We start from the raw sequence: 25434 nt of genomic DNA on the forward strand, positions 1-25434 counted from the left end.
GTGTGTAAGAACAGGCCGTCCAAGACTCCTAACTTGAGTCCCAAGTACCACACTGCTCAGCAAGCAACAACACGTATGAAGAAATGTGGAATCTGACAACACAAACCCTGAAACTCTTTTTAAACCATGATATTCTAATGGGCGTAGAGGCTGCTGGAACTAGCATGTGTCTGGAGGGAATCTGGTAATCCCTCCCTATCTCTCAAAAACACCTAGAATGAGGGGTTCACCAGTGGCAGCAGAGTGGGCCTCATGCATTGGGTACATGGAAGAGAACAAAGCTTTCTGTCCAAGAAGCTCTTCAGTTCCAGAAGGCCCAAGACAGTGAAGTGTTTAAAAATAATAGTGCCCCATTGAGCATGGCAAAGTGAATATCCTCTGTATGGCTCTTACAGGCCAGGGTCACAAGAAAGGATCGGCACATCAACAAGCTCCACAAGCAGCCTGTGATGTGCTGAGTCTGATGCAGCAGCAGGACCCAGGCTGAGCTGAATGGGTATGTACTCCTGTGTGAGTGAGAAGTGTTATGACTGAATGGCAGGCACTGCGTGTCCTGTTCACTGTACCTTCTACAGCCAGAGTCCAGAAGTCAATACAACAAATAAGGCAAAAGCCTGCCCTTCCCCAAGTTTCCTACTTTCAATTTTGATCTCTGCATCACCATCACCACCTCACTCCACCCTCCCTTACAAATAAAATACTATTAAAGTCTGTTGTCAGGAGTTGAGAGGTCTCACTGTCATGGTCCAGACTCAAGTCAACAGATTCCAAACTGTAAAACTATTAAGGAATTTATGATCAAATCTAAAGACCTAATTGTGGATAAGGAATTTCTGTTCACAGTATTTCCTTTTGGTTTAAGCTTAGACAATTACTTGAGGAATAATGAGGTAGAATGTTGTAACTTAAAAGCATAGCTGGCATGCCAGAAGGCACTGATTCTTATGCCTACGGTTGACGAACAGTATGTAAGTTCACTTGAACACCTCCAAAAGCTCAGAAGTGAAGCCAGCACCCTCATACCTGCTTACCTGGTGTCTTTTAGGTCCTATGGCCGCCATCCAAATGCCCATGCTGACATCTTCACCCTACTCATGGTCAAATGGAAACTTCTTAATGTTTTAAAGACAAAGCCATATGTACAAGAGCAAGCTAGGGATGGGATACAGGACACACAGTGAACTAATAAGCCTAAAGTGTAATGTGGATCTCATAGGTGGGGACACTTGGTCCCTTAGACTGTAACCAAGTCAGAAGGAAAAAAGTGCTTCTTTGGCTTCTTCCTTTTAGCAGAAGTATTTACATTCTTCCACTTTGCAAATAAAGACTAAAAGCTGTGAAAACAGGCTCAAATAAGATACAGACATCATGACTAGAGTCTGATAGATGGCAGGAATACATACATCCTTTAAGGAGTGATTCCTGCAGAGAAAGGACAACCATAGTAAGCTGGCTCTACAAGGACATCTCAGGACATTGGACTGGGTGAGTGATCTTATTACCTGATAGGTCTTTAACCTTCCAGAGTTGCCTGCCAGCCAGTCAACGATATCCTTGGAGATTACGTACCCTGACCCACAAGCAAAGGCAGGGTAGGCTGGGCTGGGGTATTCTAGCTCCTGCCACTTCCCAGTTCTGTCCACTGCCCAATTCAACCTGAAACTGAGATGTTACAAAGATGATGGCTGGCCACATCCTTCTACTAGATTCCTTTGACCACTACAAAGGCACAAGCTTATAGAGCAGGGGAAAATTCTTGCATCTAAGGAAAGGAATTATTTACCCAATGGTACTTTATATAGATTAGTTAGGTAAGCTCTCAGTTTCTTAATGAAAGCTAAGAGAAGCCCACCCTGGTTTTCAGTACATATTCAAATGAAACCAAACCCACCAATTTACTAATCCTGCAATGTTCCTAAAGTAGCAAAAATAATGGCTATGAAGATGTGTCATACATGGTCTAACAAAAAACATACAACAGCTTCAGGGTACCATGCCCTTCTAAAAGCACATCTTTGACTCTTGGCTGATAAACCTAAGATTTTTTTTTTCTCTGTGTAACAGCCCTGTCTGGAACTAGCTCTCGTAGACCAGGCTGGCCTCAAACTCACAGAGATCCGCCTGCCTCTGCCTCCCGAGTGCTGGGATTAAAGGCATGTGCCACTACCGCCTGGCTGAGATTTTTCAATAGAAAAAAAAATTACCTCTGGTTATAGTGACAGCAAACTAATCCAAAATAGTTTAACTAATAAGAAATTTCATAACATTTTTCTTGTGGAAAAATAACTTGCATATTTCATCCTAAACTAATTACACTTAGGTATACCAAAAGTCAATGTCTGTCCATGTTTCACTTACTTTCCCCACCAAAAATTAGGTCCATTTAGATTCTTCTGAACAATTCTATTAAACACAGCTTCTAAGTCTATGTAACAGTCATCATCTGTCTTCAGCAGCAAACCGAAGCTGGTGGTTTCCACAGTCCTGTTGACAAAAAAAGGAAGATACAAGTAAGCACCACCCCGGAAGGACATATACTCTGCCTGTGCAGCTGTGCACCTTCAGTGTCTTATCCTGCACACAGAACCACAATCCAGTGCGAGTTTGAGACATCCAAAGTGTGTAGGAATGACTCCAGGGAATAATTTTTGTTTTGTTGGTTTTGAACACTTAATGCCATTCACACTGTGGGTCTGTTCATCCAAATAGGAAAGCAATAGCACATTAGAAGATGTCTTAAAAAGGAGCCAAGATGTGCTGAAGAGTTGGCTTAGCAGTCAGGACTAAGTACTGCTCTTCCAGATGTCCCACACATTTGGTTCCTGGTACCCATGTAGGGCAGCTCAGAACGGCTTGTAGCCCCAGTCCCAGAGATCTGATGCCTTCTTCTGGCCTGCAAAGGCACCTGCACCTACACACACAAGGCAGACACAGAGACACATACACATGAGTAATTTTTTAAAAAAACCTTAAGATTAAAAAGAAATTGATTTTAAAGGATTGTGATATAACAGATCACACCCCAGATGATTTTAAAATCTCGGTGGTTTGATGTTTCTGTATCAAAATAACAACAAAGGGGGCTGGAGAGATGGCTCAGCGGTTAAGAGCACTGACTGCTCTTCCAGAGGACCTGGGTTCAATTCCCAGCACCCACATGGCAGCTCACAACTGTCTGAAAATCCAGTTCCAGGGGATCTGACACCTTCACACGAATGCACATAAAATAAAAGATAAATCATAAAAAATTAAAAAAAACAAAAAACAAAAATAACAATAAAGCAAATTTTAGCTACCCAACATCCACACAACCTACCATCTGTAGAAGTTCAGTAATTTTGCAGGAACATTCCGGTAAGTATCCACAACATCCACGAAGACAATGTCGTCATAGATGCTGCTCTCCTCCTGCAGTAAGGCATCTTCCACTCGTAGATCCTGTATGTGGTTTGAGAGTCTCTGGGGCCGTGAGTGAAGGCTTCGTAACAATGCATCTCCTTCTGGAAAGGAAAGGCTGACTGCTGAAGGAAGACACTACTGCATGCTAAGGACCTAGAACTTGAAAACGTTACCAGATTCCTTCCCCAAGGATGCAGTGGAACACATGCTCATTTGGCTCTTCAGGTGGGGCAGAGTTATAGCTCTCTTAGGCCTACTTGTGATAGGACATCAGAGATACTACATCCTACATGGGCACCACAATGTTCTCTGCAGCACTGTTTGCTATGCTGGGAAACAATACAAGTAGAACCAATAAGAGTCCAACTATGCTTTACTTGCATAACAGAATACAATACCTTAAAAAGTAAGCTTCTGGGCTTTGCTTTGGAGACGGGGTGTTGCTACATAGCCCAGGATGGCTTTTGAAGTCATAATTTTTCTGCAGTCTCTTAAGCATCAGCATTTCAGGCATAAAACTTTGTACCCAGCTTGATAAGGAACTTTGAACTTTAAAAGATGACCTTTCAACATGTATTATAAATAAAGTTAGCTACATTGAGTTTGCTTTTGCACTAGCCAACTTACCCTGAATAGTGTAGATAAAGCCACCTGCAACTCCCTCCACGCCTTCCATGAATTCATGAGGCAGTGTCCCTTCCCCAGCCTGAAAGGAATGAGAACAGAAGTGCTCCGGTATTAATGTATTACAACACAGAGCTGAATGGCCAGGATGCCTGACCTACAGCAGATACTGATGCCGTGGATTTTTATTTACTTTACTTATTTCTCTCTCTCTCCTTCTCTCCCTCCCTCCCTCCCTCCCCTTTCTCTCTCTCTCTCTCCCTACCTCTCCCTCTCTCCCGCCTTTTCTCTCTCCCTACCTCTCCCTCGCCCTCCCTTTCTCTCTCTCCCTCCCTCCCTGTTTTTTCAAGACAGAATTTCTTTGTGTAATTATGGCTGTCCTCAAACTCATAGAGATCTGCCAGACTCTGCTTCCTGAGTGCTGAGATCAAAGGTGTGCACCACCATCACATGACCTACTTTATTTCCCTATTCTTACTTTATGTGCATAGATACTTTGTATGTATGTTCAACACCTGAACCTGCATGAAGTGAGTGCCTTAGGATGTCAGAGGAGAGTGTCACACCAAGAGGCTAGAGGCACTATGAGGGCACTGGAACCCAGCGTAGGGTTTCTGAAAGAGTAGTGTGGTGGACTGAATAAGAATGCATCCCCACCCATAGGCTCATATATTTGAATATTTGGTGCTCAATTGATGGGACTGTTTGGAAAGGGTTAGGTAGGAGGTGTGTTACTAGGGCGGGCTTTGAGATTTCAAAGTCATTCCCAGTTAGCTCTCTGCCTCAAGCTTATGGATCAAAATGCAAGCTCTCAACTACTGTTTCAGCACCAAGCCAGCCCTGTTGCCAGGCTCCACACCATGGTGGTCATGGACTTTGACCACTTGGAATCATGAACCCTAAATTAAACACTTCCTTTTATAAGACGCCTTGGTCTTGCCTTATCACGGCAACAAAAGAATAATGAAGATAAGCAGCAAGCACTCTTAACCACTAAACCACCCCAGCCCCTTATGCCATGGATTTAAAGCATCAAGATGTCTCTGGACCGGTGATCAAAATTCCAACTTAAAGATAAGTAAATGTTCTTGTACACACAACCACAACAGTACAAAATTCCAACTTAAAGATAAATAAATGTTCTTATACACACAACCACAACAGTACAAAGCTCATCTTAGTTTTCATCTAACTTTATCAATTTAAAAACATTAAAGAATTATTACTTTTTTATAAAAATTCTCGTGAATCTGCTAAGATCTTAGTGCATTTGAGAATTCAGGGACCATGTAGAGAAAAGCTTTAAACCACCATCTGTTCCCAGCTGGGCAAGGCCAAGTGGATCATTTGTCTTTATATTTAAACTCAATCTTCAACTTAAAATAAGAAGGAAACTTATTTTCTTAGCATAACAAATCAAAGTCTATGGAATTTTGATATAGCCTAGGGATTTTTAGGTTTCACAAATGGAAGGTGGCATGATATTTAAGGCATTTGTCCTGAAAATAATAAAAGTTATGATTCCTTCCATAAAATTCTCTATCTTAAATAAATAATGGATAAAATACTGTAAATGGCCAACAAGGATGAGGGTGTGTAACATGTAACTTTGTGGGTCCATTTATTTAATATATTTTCTTTTAAACATTTTAAAATTACATTTACTTATTTACTTGTGGGTGTGTATGTACAGTTGAATCGAGGGTGGCAGGCTTGGCATCCCATGCCTTTACCTTCTGAGGGACCTGCCAGTCCTTATTTTCTCCCTGACTATGGATGTGATGGAATAACTGTGTCTTCTTTTCAGTGGGTGTGCAAATAATACTTTCTGAAAAAGTAATAAATCACACGACACTCATTTCAAATCCAGAAATTACTTCATGTGAGCAGGGCTAATATTCAAGAGATTATTGAATATTGAAATGCCAAGTGTCTTCCTGGTCATCAGACAAGTACCAACAGGGGCTGTGCAGCTGTCTGCACCACCACCACAGCAGGCCTCTTGCTCACTAAGTCTGTCTATACCTTTACTACGCCATGTCTGAGAAATTTACCTAACTTGGATTTGCTTTAAATCTGAGGAAAATCTGACTAAAGGAGAAATGTGATTCAGAAACCCCACCCAGAGCTGCTTCAAAATAAAACAAATGCAAGTACTCTTTCCCTCCCTCACTTTAAAGATGCCCAAGCTGGCCCCGATCTCTGGGCTAAAGCTTCAGCTTGAAAAGGAGTTGGGACCCCAGGTACAGGACACTGTGTTCAGCTCAATATTTTGTTCTAAAAATGCTCACTAAAAATCCATCAAGAAATAAAATACCAAACTTTAAAACATACCAATCTTAAGGCAAAACTACATTATTCATTAATATTGGAGTTACAGGAACATGCAACTCAAGCTGTTCACCTTCACTATGGTGAAGTGGCTCAGCAACACTTTCTACTGTGTATATATTCAAAACCCCTGTACGACACCGCCTAGGATAAAAGTAAATTCCAAACTTTGTAATGCATGTAAAACAGTTAATATTTCTAACCAACCCAAAGAAATGAAAAAGAGCTTACTGTAATGACTCTAAGAACACCCCCTCCGTCATTCACTGTCACTCTGTGTAGGTTTCTGGACAAGAGGCCATGGAGATCTTGGCTTTCCCACACGATTGTACCTTCAAAGCTCTTTGGGGGGTGGGGGTGGGGCGGAATAATAGATCAATTTGTTTATTCTTGCCACTTAGGTTCTAAGGAAATATTTATGTAAAACTTTAGAAAGAATGTCATCCTCCGCCCCCCTGAAACACATCAGTTTAATTTTTAAGCCACAACTTGAATATTTCATTGTTAGTATGATAATGTATGTCCTCGGCTATTTCTTCTGGACACATATAGAACACAGTTCATGGTGTTGGCAGATGCTGTCTGGCTGTTCCTGCTGTCTCAATTTCCTAATGTTGCTACACCTTTTAGAGCTGTTCTTTCTAATGTGGTGTAACATGCCAGTTGGCTAACACTTTACTTACAGTTGTTGCTGACCAAATGGCTACTATAACATAATTATGTTCTGGTATAAATGTCTCTTTCCCACTATACTTAAAATAAATTCCCAGAGGTGAAATTATTGAAAAATGTAAAGTGTGTTTATGCATTTATTTTGGTACAAACTGTCACATTGCTTTTGAATACCATTTTTTATTAATTTATAAGGTCATTAGCAAAGTCTGAGAATGCCAACTGCATTGAACTCTTTCTACTATAAAATTTAGAATAAAAGTAAAAAGCTCAAGTTTATCTGGTAGGTTTTTAACACGTGACTATTTAATATTTACCAAGCCATGGCTATATATTGAACATTAGAAATAAAAACAGAATAGCTCTTATCTTTAAATACTATCAACATGTCACCACAGGCTCCCAAATGAAAAACAACACTTGGCAAAAAATTAGGGTGCAGAAAGAACTTCAAATTACCACAAAAGCAGAGAAGTCTTGAAGTAGAAAAGTGGGCAGCAACAACACACCTTCGGGATCATAAGCATTTCACAGGTGTAGCACCAGGCTGAGGAGAGGAGGGAGCTAAGGTAGAGCAGATACTTCTCTGCCCACCATGGTGACGAACCCTGTCCTCTGCTTGGAAGCGGGGAAGATTCCCAGGAAACTGCCTGTAGGTTGATATAATTCCTCTTTTACAGAAGAGGAAATTATGCTCCTCACTGAGAAAAGCTTAAGAGTGAGGTTTAAGTAGTGATCTTTATTGGCAGTCTCGGGAGTGTCAGAGTATGATCAAAATATCCCACAACAGAACTTTTTTTTACGATTCCTTAGATAAGTAAAACATTTAACTTTCAAAATACCTACTGTTTCTAAGACTTAATACTACCCTTTGTCACTGAGACAGTCACACAGTTCTCAACTTTAAGTTAACCATGGCAACAGGGACTTTTAAAAACCATGGCTAAGAAGTTCTCTTGGTGTAACTGCAAAATTTAGTGCAAGCTTTGTTGGTACTGCTGCTTCCACACTGCAGAGCTGACGTGGTACAACAAAGCACACACCTACAAAAGCAACACTGGTCTTCACTCTAGCATACCTCTGGTAAGATGAACTGCTCCACAGGCTTGTACCATAGCTTGTTCACCTGTATGCCACAGCTTGGAGGACTAAATCGAGCGACGAAAAGGGCCTCCTGCAAGATGGATAGGGAAGGACGGAGAAACAGACAATTTTCCTGTTATATATGTAAATGCAACAGATCTTCAGACACTGTGTAGCTTTGTCAGTAAATTCACACAGCCACCAATCACACTCACTGTGGTTTCAACAACTTTCAGGTATTTACTTTTTATGATTTATTTTTATTTTATGTACATTGGTGTTTTGACAAGTGTGTCTGTATGAGGCTATCAGACCCTCTGGAACTGGAGTTACAGACAATTGTGAGCTGCCATGTGGGTGCTGGGTCCTCTGAAAGAGAAGCCAGTGCTCTTAACCACTTGAGCCATCTCTCCAGCCCTACTTTTTGTTTTTAAATGTATTTATTTTATGGTTTTTGTTTGTTTTTTTGTTTTAGTTTTTTTGAGGTAGGGTTTCTCTGTAGCTTTGGAGCCTGTCCTGGAACTAGCTCTTACAGAGCAGGCTGGCCTTGAACTCGGGGATCCGCCTACCTCTGCCTCCCGGCCGCCGTGGTGTTTTACATGCATGTATGTTTATGTACCACATATATGCCTTGTACACATAGAATGCAGAAGAGGGCATCAGATTCCCTAAAACTGAATTTATAGATAGACAGTTGTGAGCCATCATGTGGGTGTTGGAAACTGAATTCAGATCCTCTACAAGAATAACAAGCACTCTACTGCCCCATCGAGATTTTCTAGTGCTGTTGCCATGGTCACTAGATTACTATATTACCTGTTTTACTGCTCTAGGGATTCAGCTGACAGCCCTTCGCAATCTAGGTAAGCACTGCGCTACCTGCAGCGGGCACAGCCCTCTTTTAAGACAGTGTCTTGCTAAGTTGCTAAGATACTTTTGATCCTCCTGCCTCAGCTTCCCAAACAGCTGGGATTTGGTTTGCCACCAGGCCTGAATGAAATTATTAAGATAAACTATGATTTAAAGATTATATATTTGTACAGTCTTTAAAAACCTACCTTGACATGAAATGTATTAAAGAAAATGAGTGTTTTCACTAAATTGAACCAACATATTTTAATATATATAATATATATTTAATAATATTTATATATTTAACATCCCCCCCCCATATATACGCAAGAACAAAATGAAAGTTCACAGATCTCTATGGAAAACCAATGTACACGGGAATCCTTCAAAAGGACTTTCAGAAGAGAACACACAAACCACAACAGGGAAGAGAAGAGGACGGCTCTTAGGATGTGTACTGTTTTTCTTTGTGCTTTCCCATGTCTTTCAGGCAAATGCTAGGTAAGTACTCTACCACTGAGCTACACTGCAGCCCTTCCATAAAATCTTTTTGTTTTTTTTAAACTTTTACCACAGTAATAAGACTGCTACAATCCAGTAACTGGATAAAGCAATTCCCACTGAAATCATGACTATAATGTGTCTTCTTTCTCTTAAATTTATGTCTATCAACATATTAACAAACCAGATATTTTTTTTTAAAAAAAAGATTTATTTATGTATATGGGTGTTTTGTCTACATGTACATTTGCACACCTGAGGAGTGTAAGAAGCACAGTTATAGATGGTTGTGAGCCACCATGTGGGTGCTAGAAATTGAACTCAGGATTTCTGGTAAGAGTAGCTAGTGCTCTTAATCATTTAGCCATCTCTCCAGTCCACAAACCAGACATTCTTTAGGTGGAGTAAAAATAGGACAAATTGCAAAACAGATATTTAATCTTTTATTAACATTGCTAGCAGCATTAGCAATTCTATTTATCTGTCTGTCTATCCATCCATCTATGTGCATTGGTGTTTTGCCAGGGGTGTCGGGTTCCCTGGAACTGGTATTATAGGCAGTTGTGAGCTGCCATGTGGGTACTGGAAATTGAACCCAGGTACTCTGGAAGAGCACTCAGTGCTCTTAACCAATGAGCCATCTCTCCAGCCCCATTTTATTATTATTTTTTTAATTAATTAATTTATTTATTATGTATACAATATTCTGTCTGTATGCCTGAAGGCCAGAAGAGGGCGCCAGACCTCTTTACAGATGGTTATGAACCACCATGTGGTTCCATTTTATTATTTTTTAAGACAATTATTTGACCATGGTTGCCCTTATACTTATGATCTTCAAGCTCAGCTTCCCTAGTTCTGGAGTTTGAGGATGATGCCAGCATTCCCAGACGGAAAGAAAGACAACTCAGGAACACTGCAGAAGAGCCAGAGCATGGGGAAGAATGCTGTGAAACGCTGTCCTCCAGACATGACATGACTGTTGCACGCAAAACTCACAACAGTGGTTACTGACACAAGACCCGCACAAGATCACGTCATTTAAAGATTCTATCACAAGAGTGGGGGTGGGGCTAGAGCTGGAGAGATGGCTCAGCAGATAAAAGCACTGATTGCTCTTCCAGAAGACCTGGGTTCAGTTCCCAGCAACCATGTGTTGGCTCACAACCATCTATAATAGGATCTGATGTCCTCTTCTGGCATGCAGGTATATATGCAGAGTACCCACACATAAAATATAAATAATAATAATAAGATTCTATCACAGGACAGGGAGGAGGTTCTGAGGTTCCACCTTTAACTGTGGAACTACTGGAAGTTGATAGCTGTGAGGGAGACTCACTTTTCTTTTAAAGAATGACCACTGGTAGGTTCTCCACTGTCCACCATGGTCCCCCAGCGGATGGCCCCAAGCCCATGTTCACATAATCAGCACTAACTGGACTCAGTGGGCATAGGAAAGAAGAGAGAGAGGAAAGAGGATCTAGCTATATCGCCCTGGCTGGCCTGGAAATAGCTTTATTGACTAGATGGGCCTTGAACTTGTGGAAATCCTCCTACCTCTGACTCCTGAACACTGGCACTACAGTTCCGTGCTTGACCTTGTTTGACTTCAATAAAACTTCAACCAACCAAACAGTCAACAAAAATTGAAAAGGAGCTTCTAGTAATAGCAGCCCAATTATTATCTATAGATAACAATGATGAACCCTGGAAAAACATAAAAACATCTTAGCCGGATATGATGATACCCACCTGCAATCCAACACTTAGGAGGCTAAGACAAGAGGATTTCAAGTTTAAGGGCAACCTGGGCTGTCCCACCTCAAAAACAAAAACAGACCAGTGAGCAACAACAACAAAGACGTGAATGAAACTGGAATTCAAACACGTAAAACGTGGAAGAGAATCAAACCATGGGAAAAAGGGAAACTGGGTCTATTCTATCTTCCCTTAGTGTTCTTCATTAAAGATACAATTCTATACCAACTTAAAAAAAATCAGAGGACACAGGATAAAAACATTTACAAGGAAAACTGGCAAGGAAAGTTCTCACACATACATATAGAGGTGGGGGAGGGAAAGGAAAGGGAAAAGGAGAGGGGAGGAAGGGTGAGCTTTAATTTCTTCCCATAAATCCTGCCCAATCTGAGACTGATTCATGAAATACACATTGGAAGCAGAACCCAGGCAGCCCAAGTAAGAGCAAAAAGAGCCAAGCAGGATTTGAACTGTTGTCCACTGAAAGAACAGTTTAGAATCCTTCAGCCAACTTAACTGCTTGCTACTGCAAAACATGAAGAGAGAAATGGATTCTCGTTGAACGATGTATTGAGAGGTCTCACAATAGATCATTCAGAGTATCTGAAGTTACTAGTTGCTAAGCATAAAAGAAAAACCTATGTCAACAGAAAAGACAATACTACCAAGGCAGAAACCCACAAGGCTTAGAGTAAGCAGACAGACATCAAAAAAAAGAAAGGAAAGGAAAACTATCAGTTAACAAAGTAATAGGTTTCCATATGGTGTTTTCATACATATATCATTTTGGCTTATTATCTACCCTCTTATCTCCCTAGTCCTACAGTAGCATTTAGCTCTCCCACTGTTATGAAATATTCTCTTACACTGTGTGAAGATGAGTCACTGTGACTGGTTTAATAAAAAGCTAAAAAGCCAATAGGCAGGATTTTGGGGGCAGAGAGAACTCTGGGCAAAAGGGAGGAGACACCAGGGATGTAGAGCAAGCAACACGAGCATTACAAAGTAAAGGAAGCCAAGTCACATAAAAGAATGCAGATTGCCGGGCGGTGGTGGCGCACGCCTTTAATCCCAGCACTCGGGAGGCAGAGGCAGGCGGATCTCTGTGAGTTCAAGGCCAGCCTGGTCTACAAGAGCTAGTTCCAGGACAGGAACCAAAAGCTACGGAGAAACCCTGTCTCGAGAAATCAAAAAAAAAAAAAAAAAAGAAAGAAAAAGAAAAAAGAATGCAGATTAAAAGACATGGGTTACTTTAAGTTATAAGAGGTAGTTAGAAACAAGCCTACGCTATCGGCCAAGCTTTCATATATAATTAGACTCCATGTGGTTAACGTTTCTGATCCAGTTTGAACTGATTTTTTGTGCAAGGTAAAAGATATGGATCTAATTTTATTCTTTTGCAGGTGGCCATACAATTATCATCATTTTTGAAAAGACTGTCTTCTCTTCAGCTCATGTTTCTGACACCTTTGTTAATGAAGCTATGGGGAATTTAGGTTTGGCATTCCTAATCTAGTCCAACTTTTCCTTTTGCACATATAATTCATCTATCTATGGTAATCTCTCCCCAAGCCAGCATTACAATGCAACATATTTAACTTCAACCAATACAGGAAGAAAAATGGAAGTCACCCAACCATGGAGAAGGTTCAGTCTTTAAATCTACTTAGGACAACAAGGAAAAGTTTCTAAAGAAGAAAAATTGGAAAAATCCTGGACATGCCAATACACACCTCCTGCTCTGCCTGATACAACTTGACTGTGATGTTCCTCTGAAAACCAACGTCATTGGCATCATAGAACACTCCAAGACTGGTAATCACGATTGGGTAGAGAACTCGGAAGCTCACGCTGACAACTTGGTCTTCAGAGAGTCTGGATAAGGAAGTATCTTCAGGGAAGTTGAAGGCCTCGATTTCTTGATTCAAAACTAAATAAGCAACAAGAATAGGGTATTATGTCATCAGATAAAATCCAGACTTCTGCACACACATGTGTGCAAACACATACAGCATCCCATAGGCAAATACTTAATGTAAGTCAACTGCAAGGTATCTATACGGAAGGCCTGGATAAACACTATTATACATTATTAAAGTACTTAGTATAGTAGAAATGATTAGAAAATTTGATCTTTCCCTGCAAGTTTTAAAAATGCTATTTCCTATTAAGCAATTTGAAAGTTTATGGTATGTATGGAAACCACTGCGGTATATATAGGAGTAAATGAAATCCCTTTGAACAACACTGAGAAACTTTTATAAAATATTTATGGCAGATAAGTAAATCAAGTGGACTCTGAACACCTACTCTACACTGCCCATCACATCTACACACGCCACTTTCCTTTTGGGAAGAGCGTTATGTCACTTACCAGGTAAGACTCTATAGCCATAAGGGACACTGAGTAAGTGTCCCCAAATCACAAAAGTGATGTAATTGGGAATCAGACCCATGTTTCATGACTCACAAGTCAGAGCTCTTTTTATATCAGTTCCCTGAACTGCCTTTTTCTCCAGAGCTGGGAACTGAACCTGGGGTTCACTCATGTTAAGCAAGTACTATACCAGAGAGCCAATATCTCCAGCCAATAATTCGTTTTCAAGTAACTTTTCTAATTACAATAAAAGAATCAGGATAGATTAGATAATACGGCTTATTTGTCAAAAATTGTTTGAGAAATATAAAACCTACTTTAAAGACAAAGTTCTCTGTAGTTTTTAAACCCTGCTGATGACCCAACCAGGTAAAATCGATGTGTGTACACACGTGTACTTATATAGCACATGTACAGACTATAGCCAGTCTCTACATTGCTGTCAGGGCTGTGAGTCCAATTCAGTGGTGAAGCTGACCTGCCCGGTACACACAAGGCCCTGGGGTTGATTCTTGACACTGCAGAGCTCACTGAAAACCACTGGATCCCACTCCTCAAAATAACACAATTAACACGAAATTTTGCTTTGACAGAATTTACGAAGTTCACTGATATTCTTAGAAAGACAGCCCTGATTTACAGAGACTAGAATATAGCCCTATCTTGTACATATTTAGGTCCCTCACTTTAATCCCTAGAAGGTATCTTAAAAAGATCTTCAATAAAATGGAGGAGATTAACAGGAAATGCTGCCTCCTTCTTGTTAATAGACATGAGATGGAGAGGGCAAAAAGGAACAGAATTTTTTTGCCAGGAGCTAGAGAGCACTGTCAGCATCCAGACTGGATGACAGCAAGTTTTTCTCTTTAGTATATTCAGGAGACAAAAGGCATCCAAAGTAGAAAGAAGCATGTCTATTAAAAACAGGAGGTCAAGTCATTCTTACACTTTCTTTACCTTAAACAAATGTACCTTAAGTTCAAGCTACCTGGAGCAGGAAATCTTGTTGCTTTGACAGCAGCCATTAATCAAACCTTCTAGACATACTGCAGCAGGATTAATGTTCATGACCTTTAGATACTGAAATAACCCAAATGCTCAGGGGGTAATAAGATATGCCTACATTAAACAGTGCAGTTTTAAAAACTATGTATTAAATGATGAAAGTGTCCTATTAATGGAGCATTTACACCTCCACTATCAATAAGCAACTAAGATGGTAAGTTCCAGGTACCAAGTGCTGGGGATGGGATCAGGGCTGCATACTGCCAGGCAGACACGCCCTGTGTAATGTTTCTGTATGTGGCTGTCCTGTTTTGATTTCTGTAAGCTGCTACATTAGTAACAACACATCTATTGAGGTTACGATCCTATGCTCTCTACTAAAAGCTAACGGAACCCCTCCTCAGAAGAACAAACATATATGTACAATTTTCTCTACAAACCTCATGATAAAGACTAGAATATATGCTCAATTTATTGAAAAAGTGGGCTGAAATCCAATCTATGAAAAAGGCAGGCTCTTTAGTATAAAATTATCTATGGAGTTCCAGAACCTACACTAAATGTTCTATCATTTACTTCACCCCGTACTAGTCTCCATGAGACTACTTTTCTTTCTTTTCTTCTTCTTTTTTAAATAGCACTCTATAGATCAGGATGACCTGGAGCTCATTTTGTAGGCACGTTGATCTCAAACTTATGGCAATATTCCTGCCTCCCAAAGGCTGCGATTAAAGGCATGCACAATTACACACTTTATTACTTGCTTACAGAGATGAAATGCAGACTCAGGAGGCCACAGAGCTAACATGGCAGAGCTGGCTTTAGAGCCACAGATTTTCAGCCCTGCGTATGATCACACCTCAAAAAGTGAGATACATGTAGCTGTGAAGACTGATAAACTTTAAAACAGACCAGCACACCCGACAGATTTGGAAGCCTCCTTTAGAACTACAGCTGAACACCATGGGAATGCTAATAATGTACTAACAGCCTCCCTGACAACATGGAACCCACCCCCCCCCTTAAGCATCAGCTTTCTGTAGCCTTATCCAGATTATCACAAACTTAATTCTAAGGAATATAAAATAACTTTTAGTAATTCAAACATTTTTCTTGTTTCTTTTGCAGAAGCTTAGTCAATAGCCCGTGACTTTTAACCTCTTAATTTTTTTTTCTTTGCGTGTTCTTGATATATCACCCAGGCTGATTCCTAGCAGAAGTGATCTTCCCACTTCTGGTTCCCCAATGGTGGGATTCTAGGCATGTGCCACATCACCTGGTTGCTGTGGAATATCTTTTACACACTATGAACATGTGTTGTTCATAAAGGTGCATTGGCCTATGGCAAGGCAAGACAGAGACAGGCGAGAAATCCAAGCAGAGATACAGGTGAAAAAGGGCAGAGTCTGGGAGACACCAGCATCTACCCAAGAAGCAACATGTCACAGCACCGGTGAGCCACGGGTCACATGACAACACATTTATAGAAATGGGTTAATTTAAATGTTAGAGCCAGCTAGTAATAAGCCTGAGCTATTGGCCAAACATTTATAATTAATATTAAGCTTCTGAGTGGTTAAACTGGTGGGTGGGAGAGAAACATCTAGTTACACTTGATTTTAGCAATAATTCAAAATCAAAATCAACTCACAATATTTATATCATAGTTTTTATCAATTAATTGGTAAAGTCAACATTTTCCAAAAGTTCAATATTCAGCCACCTATGAGTAATCTAATTCTCTAGATGCACTAAGTCATACTGAAGAATATACCGGTCAGCCCTGAAATTCTTTGTCAGTAAAGAAATCCCAGAGACTCCCTGAGTGACTAGTCCATCTGTCAAAAAGGCTGGAATACAAATTTTGATGACAAATATTTAGTTGGTTAAAAATAGACTCTCTTCCACAAACTTTAGCACCTTTACTTGACAGCAAACATAGATAGCAGCCTGAAGGACAACGCACCTGGGTTGGTGATGTTGAGCAGCCGGCAGGAGTAAGGATCCTCCCTGTCTTCCACAGGCACTTCACAGCCACGAGCACCTATTATGAACTTCACAAGCACACTGAGAGATGGGGAATTAATGTCAGTTATAGATTCATTTCACACAGAGCCATTTCCTCGTGCTCATTTCAGACCTTTGAGACTATTCTCTAACTTTACTATCAGCTTCTCAGAAACTGCATTTGGAAGTTTCCTTTTCTCTTGCTGGACTAGTACTTCTAAGAGGAGGTCCCTGCTGCTCCCACCTTGTGTCACTGGTAACCTGTGACTTGTTACCCAAGGTTTTGTCCTTCATCTCTTCTTGGTCTGCTCATTCTTCTTACTCCCTGTCCTCTGAAAACACTAGTTTATTCCTAAGACTGTAACTGGCACAAGAATGATTCTTGAGCTAGCATATCTAGTGTAGACTCATCCTTGGAGCAATCAATCCTCAAGTTCTTTGGCATCTAGAATACCCACAGGAAGCAGAGTTCTGAAGTGCTGGCTTATGAGAGCTAGTTGTCAAATTTTCAGGAATTTTGTAAATGGTTAAGTAGAGTCTTTATTAAACTATAGAAACATATATTTAAAACAAGGGAATACTCAAGCTCCCCATCCTTTTATCTGTTTGATAGAATATTTATGGTATATGGTATATATCTTTTATCTGTTTGATAGAATATCTATGGTATATATCTTTATATATCTTTATCTGTTTGACAGAATATTTATGGTATATGGTATATATCTTTATCTGTTTGATAGAATATTTATGGTATACTGTATATAACTTTATCTGTTTTATAGAATATTTATGGTATACGGTATATAACTTTATCTGTTTGATAGAATATTTATGGTATACGGTATATATCTTTTATCTGTTTGATAGAATATTTATGGTATACGGTATATATCTTTTATCTGTTTGATAGAGTACTTATGGTATACGGTATATATCTTTTATCTGTTTGATAGAGTATTTATGGTATATGGTACATATCTTTTATCTGTTTGATAGAGTATTTACGGTATATGGTATATATCTTTATCTGTTTGATAGACTATTTACGGTATACGGTATATATCTTTATCTGTTTGAAAGACTATTTATGGTATATGGTATATATCTTTATCTGTTTGATAGACTATTTACGGTATACAGTATATATCTTTATCTGTTTGATAGAGTATTTACGGTAGATACCTTTTCATAGTTCTACACCCAGCTATGTCACAGTAGCTGTTTGAAATTATTCTTGGAGAAAGTATTTAAACCACAGAAATAAATAATAATATAAATAAGGACTAGACTTTTTGTATCACTGTTTGTCTATCCTGAAAGTATAAGAAAATGTTAGTGTTGTAGGGAGCTGCATTCCAGCCCAGCTCTGCACAGCTACCTTTACCCGAAATAATTACACGGAGACTGTATTCTTTTGAACACTGCCTGGCCCATTAGTTCCAGCCTCTTATTGGCTAACTCTCACATCTCGATTAACCCATTTTTAATAATCTGTGTAGCCCCACGAGGTGTGGCTTACCAGGAAAGATCTTAACCTGCATCTGTGTCGGGTGGGATAATCATGGCGACTGACTGACTCGGCTTCTTTCTCCCAGCATTCTGTCTACTCCGTCTACCTAATTTTCTGTCCTATTAAAGGGCCAAGGCAGTTTCTTTATTAACCAATGAAATTAGCACATAGACAGATGACTCTCCCACCTCATGTTAGTAACGCAGATTAAAACTAAGTATAATAGTTCAGTCGCTACTGTGTGAATAGTACTTTTTGAATGTCCAAAAACTATTACCTGATTCAAAGTCACTGACTTCATTGATTGAGAATAAAGTACTGAGATATCTTAGTAAACACTTTAGTCTTACTTTCAAACTTTTTTTTTGATCATTTTACTTCTTATGTGTAGGGATGTTTTGCCTGTATGTACACTCACGTGCCACATGCGTGCATTCTCATGGAGATCAGAAGAGGGTAGTGGGTCCCTTGGGACTGGAGTTACAGACAGTTGTGAGCTGCCATGCTGGTGCTGGTAACTCAACCTAGGTTCTCTGGAAGAGCATACAGGTAGGTACTTGCTGAGCCATATCTCCAGCCTTAAGTCTTATTCTTTAACGTGAAATATTTACCTCAGAGCAATATGCCTTTGCTAATTCCAGAATAAGTTTGTTACGGATCTAATATCCTGGCAAAACAGAAGCATTCTATGAGAACTAGCTGGCCAAATAGAATTGACTAACTTTATAGAGTACTGCATGAATGTTATTACCTATCAACTACGTGCTACATCTTTCTATCAATAAAATTATGAAATATACATATGAACAGCCTCTTTTAGGAGCCACTCAATAACCATTTCCAGAGAACACTCCAGCCTGTAGGCACCTGAGCTCAAACACATGCTCTGCTGAGCTTCCTGTCCAGTACTCAGCACCTTGACTAGGGACTTCACAGCTCTCCACATCAGACAGTCGGCCTCCCACATCCTCTGATGACATCACTGCTCAGGAGTCACACTGCTCAGCAGTCCTGGTCTGAACAGGTCCTGCTGACCTCTTACAGCCACAGGCCTTTCCTCCTTCCCCCTCCCTTACAGTCTTCCCCCTCTCTCCTTCTTTCCTAGGTGCCCCCTGCTCTAACATTTTCAACAGCCCCCAGGTTACATATGACTGATGTTTCTCAAGCACCCCAGGCTATTTTAAAAAGATTTTTTTTGGCCAGGTAGTGGTGGTGCACATCTTTAATCCCAGCACTCGGGAGGCAGAGGCAGGTGGATCTCTGTGAGTTCGTGAGTCTGAGGCCAACCTGGTCTACAAGAGTTAGTTCCTCTGGAAGAACAGCATTCCTAACTGCTGAGCCAACTCTCTAGTCCCATCCCAGGCTGTTTTACAGGTCTCTCCATTGCATCTACACTGCACAACTAAACCCAGTTCTATGTCCAAGGCCCCTAGACTCCAGCTCTACTGCACCTTTGTGTTTTAACACACATTGTGCATGGCCTGCTTAGAACAATAAATGCATTAAAGTGACAAATTACAGCCTATCACAGAGGCTTAGAACCAAGCACAGTCCTCATAAATAAAGCTGAGTGTGACTCCTTTAGAAAAACACAGCTATCAAAGAATGCCATAACCACAGAATGCACCATCTCTTTCTACTGGGCAGCTGGGCGGAACACCTAGGTAAACAATTAGCATTTGTAATAAAGGTACATACAGACATGAGTGAATATGGTAACTAAATTACATATACTCACCTTTTTTTTTTTAGCTATCTTAAATAACCTTACTAAATCCATATAACTATTACGCCCTAGAAAGTTATTTTTGGGCTTCAATCTGTTCTTATGTAGACAATCCATTATCTTCAGAAAAACAAACACAAGCTTACTACATTTAAATAACTGCTACAAAGGCAAATGAATTACTGCTATAAATTATACTGATTATTTTTAGTTCTGAGGTCTTCATTGTTGAGTACCTCACTCATGGAGAGGACAGGTTGTAGATACTGGAATTCTATCAGTACAGAAAACAAAAAACAGCCGGGCGATGGTGGCGCACGCCTTTAATCCCAGCACTCGGGAGGCAGAGGCAGGCGGATCTCTGTGAGTTCGAGACCAGCCTGGTCTACAGAGCTAGTTCCAGGACAGGCTCCAAAGCCACAGAGAAACCCTGTCTCGAAAAACCAAAAAAAAAAAAAAAAAAAAAAAAAAAAGAAAACAAAAAACAAACAGCCTACTTCCTAGTGGGGAATGATGAATAACTTATAAATGTATTACACACGCTAGTTGGTAATGTGTGTAATAATAAGGTCGAGCAAGGGAAGATGGGAGAAAAGAAGCAGAGTGCTATTTAATATGAGACTGTGTGCTAAGGAAACATCTACCAGAGCCCTGAAGGAAGGCTACCATGAAGACATTCAGTGAAAAGGTGGTCCAAGCGAGGGCAAGGCCTCTGAAGAGGAAGCCTGAATAGTCAACATTGGGAGCAGGGGTATGGGGAATGGGAAAGACGACACCATACGCTTTTCTCACATGCAGAATCTAGGGGTGTGTGTGTGTGTGACATGAAAGCAAAAGGATGGAATCACAGGAAGGATGAGAGGGTGAGGGTAAGTATGAGCAAAATACAATGACAAACTTATGAAAATGTTATAATAATACAAATCAACATTATTTTGTATGCATTAAAAAAATCCTGGGGCATGAGGAAAACACAGTAAATTGACTTACATAGGAGAAGGTGATGTAGACAAGGTCAATGACTACCATAATTTGGGATTTTTATTTTACTATATTTATTTATTTAGAGACAAGTGCCATTAGCCAAGACTAGCATCAAACTCAGTATACAGCTGAGGATGGCCTTAACCTCCTATCTATGCCTGATAGGATTTTATTCTGAGAAAGAAAAGACAACAGAAACAGGCAGGAGCACGCACATGCGCACGCGCGCGCAAGCACACACACACAAGTATCAATGGAGGTTATGAATAGAGAATTAACAAATTGGACTAATCTTAAGAGGATCATTCTGGTCTGGTAGCTATATGGAAAATATAATGTGGAATAGAACCAAGACAAAGCAAGCAATCCATACAGGGGACTTCTGCAACAATCCAAGTGACAGGAAAAGGTAGAATTCAGATAAGGAAGGCAGGGGTAAAGGGTGTGAGAAGTCTGACATATGAGCTTGGTTGGCATGGGAAGTGAAGGCAAGGGAAACAACATAACACCATGATTTTGGTCTGAGCAGTTGGTGGCACGTTCTTACTGGGCATGACAGCAAAGCCTACTGGAAGTCAAGCTCTCAAGGTGGATCTGATGGTCTAATAAAGAGCTGAATGCCAATAGCGAGGCAGGGGCAGAGAGTAAACAGAAGGAGAAATGAGGACAAGGAGCAGCATTAGCAAGAGAACAAGGATGATAGAGGCCGGCCGGCCGGCCACCCAGACAGTCACAGACTAAGAGAGTAAGTAAGATAATACAGAAGTAAAAAAGGAAACAGCCCAGATGCAAAAGGTAGTGGGGATAATTTAAGTTAAGAAAAGCTGGCAAGAAACAAGCCAAGCTAAGGCTGGGCATTCCTAACTAAAAATAAGCCTCCTTGTGTGATTTATTTGGGAACTGGGTGGTTGGGCCCCCCCAAAAGCCAAAAGAGTAAAACAACACTCAACATGTATGAGTGTTTTCTCTATATGTATGTCTGAGAACCACATGTGTGCAGAGCCCACACAGACCAGAAAGGAAATCAGATCCTCTGGAACTAGAGTTACAGATAGGTGTGAGTCACCATGTAGCTGCTGGGAATTGAACCTAGCTTCTCAGGAAGACAGCCAATGCTCTTAACCACCAACTCATCTCTCCAGTCCCAATATTTGACTTTTAAAACTAAGGGTTTTTTGTTCGTTTGTTTGTTTTCAGTTCTTGAAACAGACAAAGAGTAATTCAGAAAACCTACCGTTGACTTAAAGTAGGGTGCTGCAGCAAATGCTTCAGCCAGGTGTTTCTTATCACATTTCGAAGTTCATGGTTATTTCGAGCTGATAACACACCAACTACCACATCATAGTGACTAAATTTCCACTGAGGAAATAAGGCTGATTGACCTATAAATAAGCAATACATATTGCGAGTCAGTCACAACATCTCAACTACAGTAAACTAGCATATATCATAAAAAGTTTATTACACATAAAACATGCTTTTGCTTATAAAACATACAGATAAATAGAAATAAAATTTAAAATTTTATTTTAAATTTAAAAAACCCAAAACTCAGCATCCAGAAATATGTACAACATACTGGCATATAGGCTTTGGTATCTCATATGTACGTATCTATACATCTATGCTAGCATAAGAAAGATTGTCAAAACAAAGAAATTTGTTATAAGAATCAGCTGTGAAAAGCAATATGGCATAAACAACATATAGCAGGCAGTAAGAAAGTCAATTAGGTCAGTTAGAATCCTGGGTCCTTCACATATTTACTATGGGAATTTTTGTTGTTGTTTGTGGTGGTTTGAATGAAAATGGCAACCAAAGGGACCGGCACAATTACATGTGTCTTGGCTGGAGTAGGTGTGGCCTTCTTGGAGGAAGTATGTTACTGTGGAGGTGGGCATTGAGGTCTCATATATGCTCAAGACACTGCCAAATTCTCAGACCACTTCCTGTTGCCTGCAAGATGCAGGACTCTCAGCTACTTCTCCATCACCATGTCCCGTCATGATGATAATGGACTGAACCTTTGAACTGTAAGCCACCCCAATTAAATGTTTTCCTTTATAAGAGTTACCCTGGTCATGGTGTCTCTTCACAGCAATAAAAACCCTAAGACATTGTTGTTGTGTTTTGAGACAGGGTTCTAACATGTAATCCAGACTGGCATCAACTCCTACATAGGTAAAAACTGGCTCTAAATGTCCAATTCCATTACTTTTGTTGCCCTGGTACGGGTATAACAGGCATAAACAGCCATACCTGGCTGAGTGTAAGCTATATAACTTCTTGACTGTCGGTTTTTCTTAAACATAAAATGACTACAGTGTTTCTCAAAAAATATATATATAAATTAAGTGAGACAATGTATGTAAAGGTCCTAGTTTAGGGCCAGTAATATTTAAGTAATAATTATTAAGTTTGGAGATTAAGTCAAGGACCTCCATGTTAGACATTATCACTACACCTACACACACACACTCTCAAGTCAGCTAAAACTTTTAGCACAAACCAAATGTTCTAAAGATTGAAGCAGAAAAAGCAACATTTTTAGAAAAAAAAAAAGTCCTTTAACAAATTATGTACACAGCTCACTTTTTACTGCTGTAAGATCTAACGGGCAAGATTCTATTTTAATTGAAAAATTCATCCTTAGAAATACAACAGAAGAGAGGCTATGTCTTTCTTTTTATTGCTAGTTTTTAAGCTTTAGAGCTACAAGCTTATATAGAGCTCTAAAAAGAATTTCATTTCACCTGTCTCCAGTGATGGGAACTGGTTCAAATGTTTTTAGGAATAAATTACTGAGGGTCAGGGATCTTCACTATACTAATTGTAATGTTTTTATATGCTGTAGGTGCTAGGTAGTCAGTCTAAACTGCAACAGAAACATGTTGATGCCTTTTTTCAAAAAGACTAATTAAAATAATTAGGGGGCAGATTCTTTTATGACAATAATTTGAAAGATACTACACTATAACAATTTTAATACTGTTAAGAATTTTTCATACAGCTAACCCTATTTTCTACAAAATAGATTATAGAACATATATTTGTAAAAAGGCATTTTTCAATTCTACAGAGATATTTGGCCAGGTGGTAGTAGTGTACACCTTTGATCCCAGCACTAGGAAGGCAGAGGCAGGCAGATTTCTGTGACCTGGAGGCCAGCCTGGTATACAGAGCTATTTCCAGGACAGCCAGGGCCACACAAAGAAAGCCTGATTCAAACCAGCCCCCCAAAAAGAGAGATTTCTATTTCTCTATTATCAATCTTGTACCAAAATAAGTTCTATAAATATAGAATTTATCTTCAACATAAACCTGCATGCTTATGAATTAAGCTTATCTGCAGTCCTTCAATACTGATATCACTATAGTAAGTACTATATAAACGTTTTCTTTTCTTCTTCTGATGTGCTGGATACCAAGGGCATGCTATACCAGCATCCCATTACTGACCTACATCCCCAGCCCTAGAGTATGATTTAATGCTCACCACCAGACATGTAGCATTTACTGAGCAAATGAGAAGACAATACAGAGAATTTTATTGTCTCTAAATATGAAATTTTTAAAAATTCACAGATCAGAAACACTTTTTTCTCAGATACTTAATAATATATCAAAAGCTATGCCTAGTTCTAGAGTAACTGTAAATGAGTCAAATTCAGAATATAACTGAAATGCTTGTACAAAATTGCCAATGCTATTGATAGTAAGTGTACTACAGTGACAGAATGGAGGTGATGTGCTAACCACCCAGTCCTGACAGTGATCCTACAGCTAAAATGAGGCACTACCTCAGTTAAGCAACTTGCCTCCCATGTGCCTCCGTTTCCTAGTCAAGAGACAAACTGACAGAAAAAGTCTTTTCTTTTTGTTTGTTGTTCAGAAATTGACCGACTCCTGACTCACCTACCACCTCCTCTCAAATGCCAGGATTACATGCGTGTAACATCAGAGCTAGCTAGAATTTTTAAATGCTTTACTGCCTCTGTTTTTAAAATGTCTTTCTAAAAGATTAAAAATCTGAAAAAGGGCAAAAGTTATATTTAACCTGTGTTTCATTAATCTGACATCAGAAAAATAAGATTTCTACACAAAAACAAAATTTCAGAATAATTCAAATATCCCTGAGTGTCAAATAGTACCTTATTTCTAGTGTCTAGTCAAAGGAGATCATTTAGAAATAAAGTACATAGCACATAATTTAACGTCGGCCTCAAACTTTTCATGAACTTTTCTCAAACCTATCCCTTTATGGGCACTCAATCTAGCTTCTGCTTAGACTGTAAGTCTTTACCAAGATTAGGTCCTCTGTGATCACCTAGATGACCAGAAAAGGTTTCTGGTTATGTTTTTTTTCTGGTTATGTTTTTAAAAAACTAAATACATACAAAGACAACCATTAGTATGTGGCAGTCCTGCAGATCAGCTGTAAACTAGTATTGATCTTAGCTCGACGTCTGCTCCCAATCCCCATCTAAGCCACTTCTGCTTCAACTGCTCTACTCTGAAGGCATCTCTTTTTCTTGCAAAGACCCGAGAGTGTTTCTCGGCCTTCTAGAGAACGTCTACTACCAGATAAATCAGATTAAG

At 39.7% G+C, this 25434-nt stretch overlaps 1 protein-coding gene across 3 annotated transcripts in view; it reads right to left on the reverse strand.

Moving 5' to 3' along the window:
• B3galnt2 (beta-1,3-N-acetylgalactosaminyltransferase 2) overlaps positions 1–25434 on the reverse strand; it is a 33001-nt gene that overhangs the window by 1123 nt on the left and 6444 nt on the right. Inside the window, exons 2-11 of one of the 3 annotated variants that reach the window (XR_012910406.1) lie at positions 22070–22217; positions 16572–16672; positions 12957–13153; positions 8105–8200; positions 6586–6696; positions 4027–4105; positions 3317–3500; positions 2359–2484; positions 1503–1662; positions 1032–1091 (exon numbers count right to left, since the gene is read on the reverse strand). Coding sequence is in view for 2 of the 3 variants with exons in the window: in XM_075970189.1 (XP_075826304.1) it covers positions 1032–1088; positions 1503–1662; positions 2359–2484; positions 3317–3500; positions 4027–4105; positions 6586–6696; positions 8105–8200; positions 12957–13153; positions 16572–16672; positions 22070–22217 (1259 nt within the window). In the remaining variant the exon portion in view is untranslated. The remainder of the gene's footprint in view (positions 1–1031; positions 1092–1502; positions 1663–2358; positions 2485–3316; positions 3501–4026; positions 4106–6585; positions 6697–8104; positions 8201–12956; positions 13154–16571; positions 16673–22069; positions 22218–25434) is intronic. The other 2 variants (XM_075970189.1, XM_075970190.1) reach the window with 2 other exon arrangements.

The sequence above is a fragment of the Microtus pennsylvanicus genome, chromosome 4 (genome assembly GCF_037038515.1).
Source record: "Microtus pennsylvanicus isolate mMicPen1 chromosome 4, mMicPen1.hap1, whole genome shotgun sequence".
Lineage (NCBI taxonomy): Eukaryota > Metazoa > Chordata > Mammalia > Rodentia > Cricetidae > Microtus > Microtus pennsylvanicus.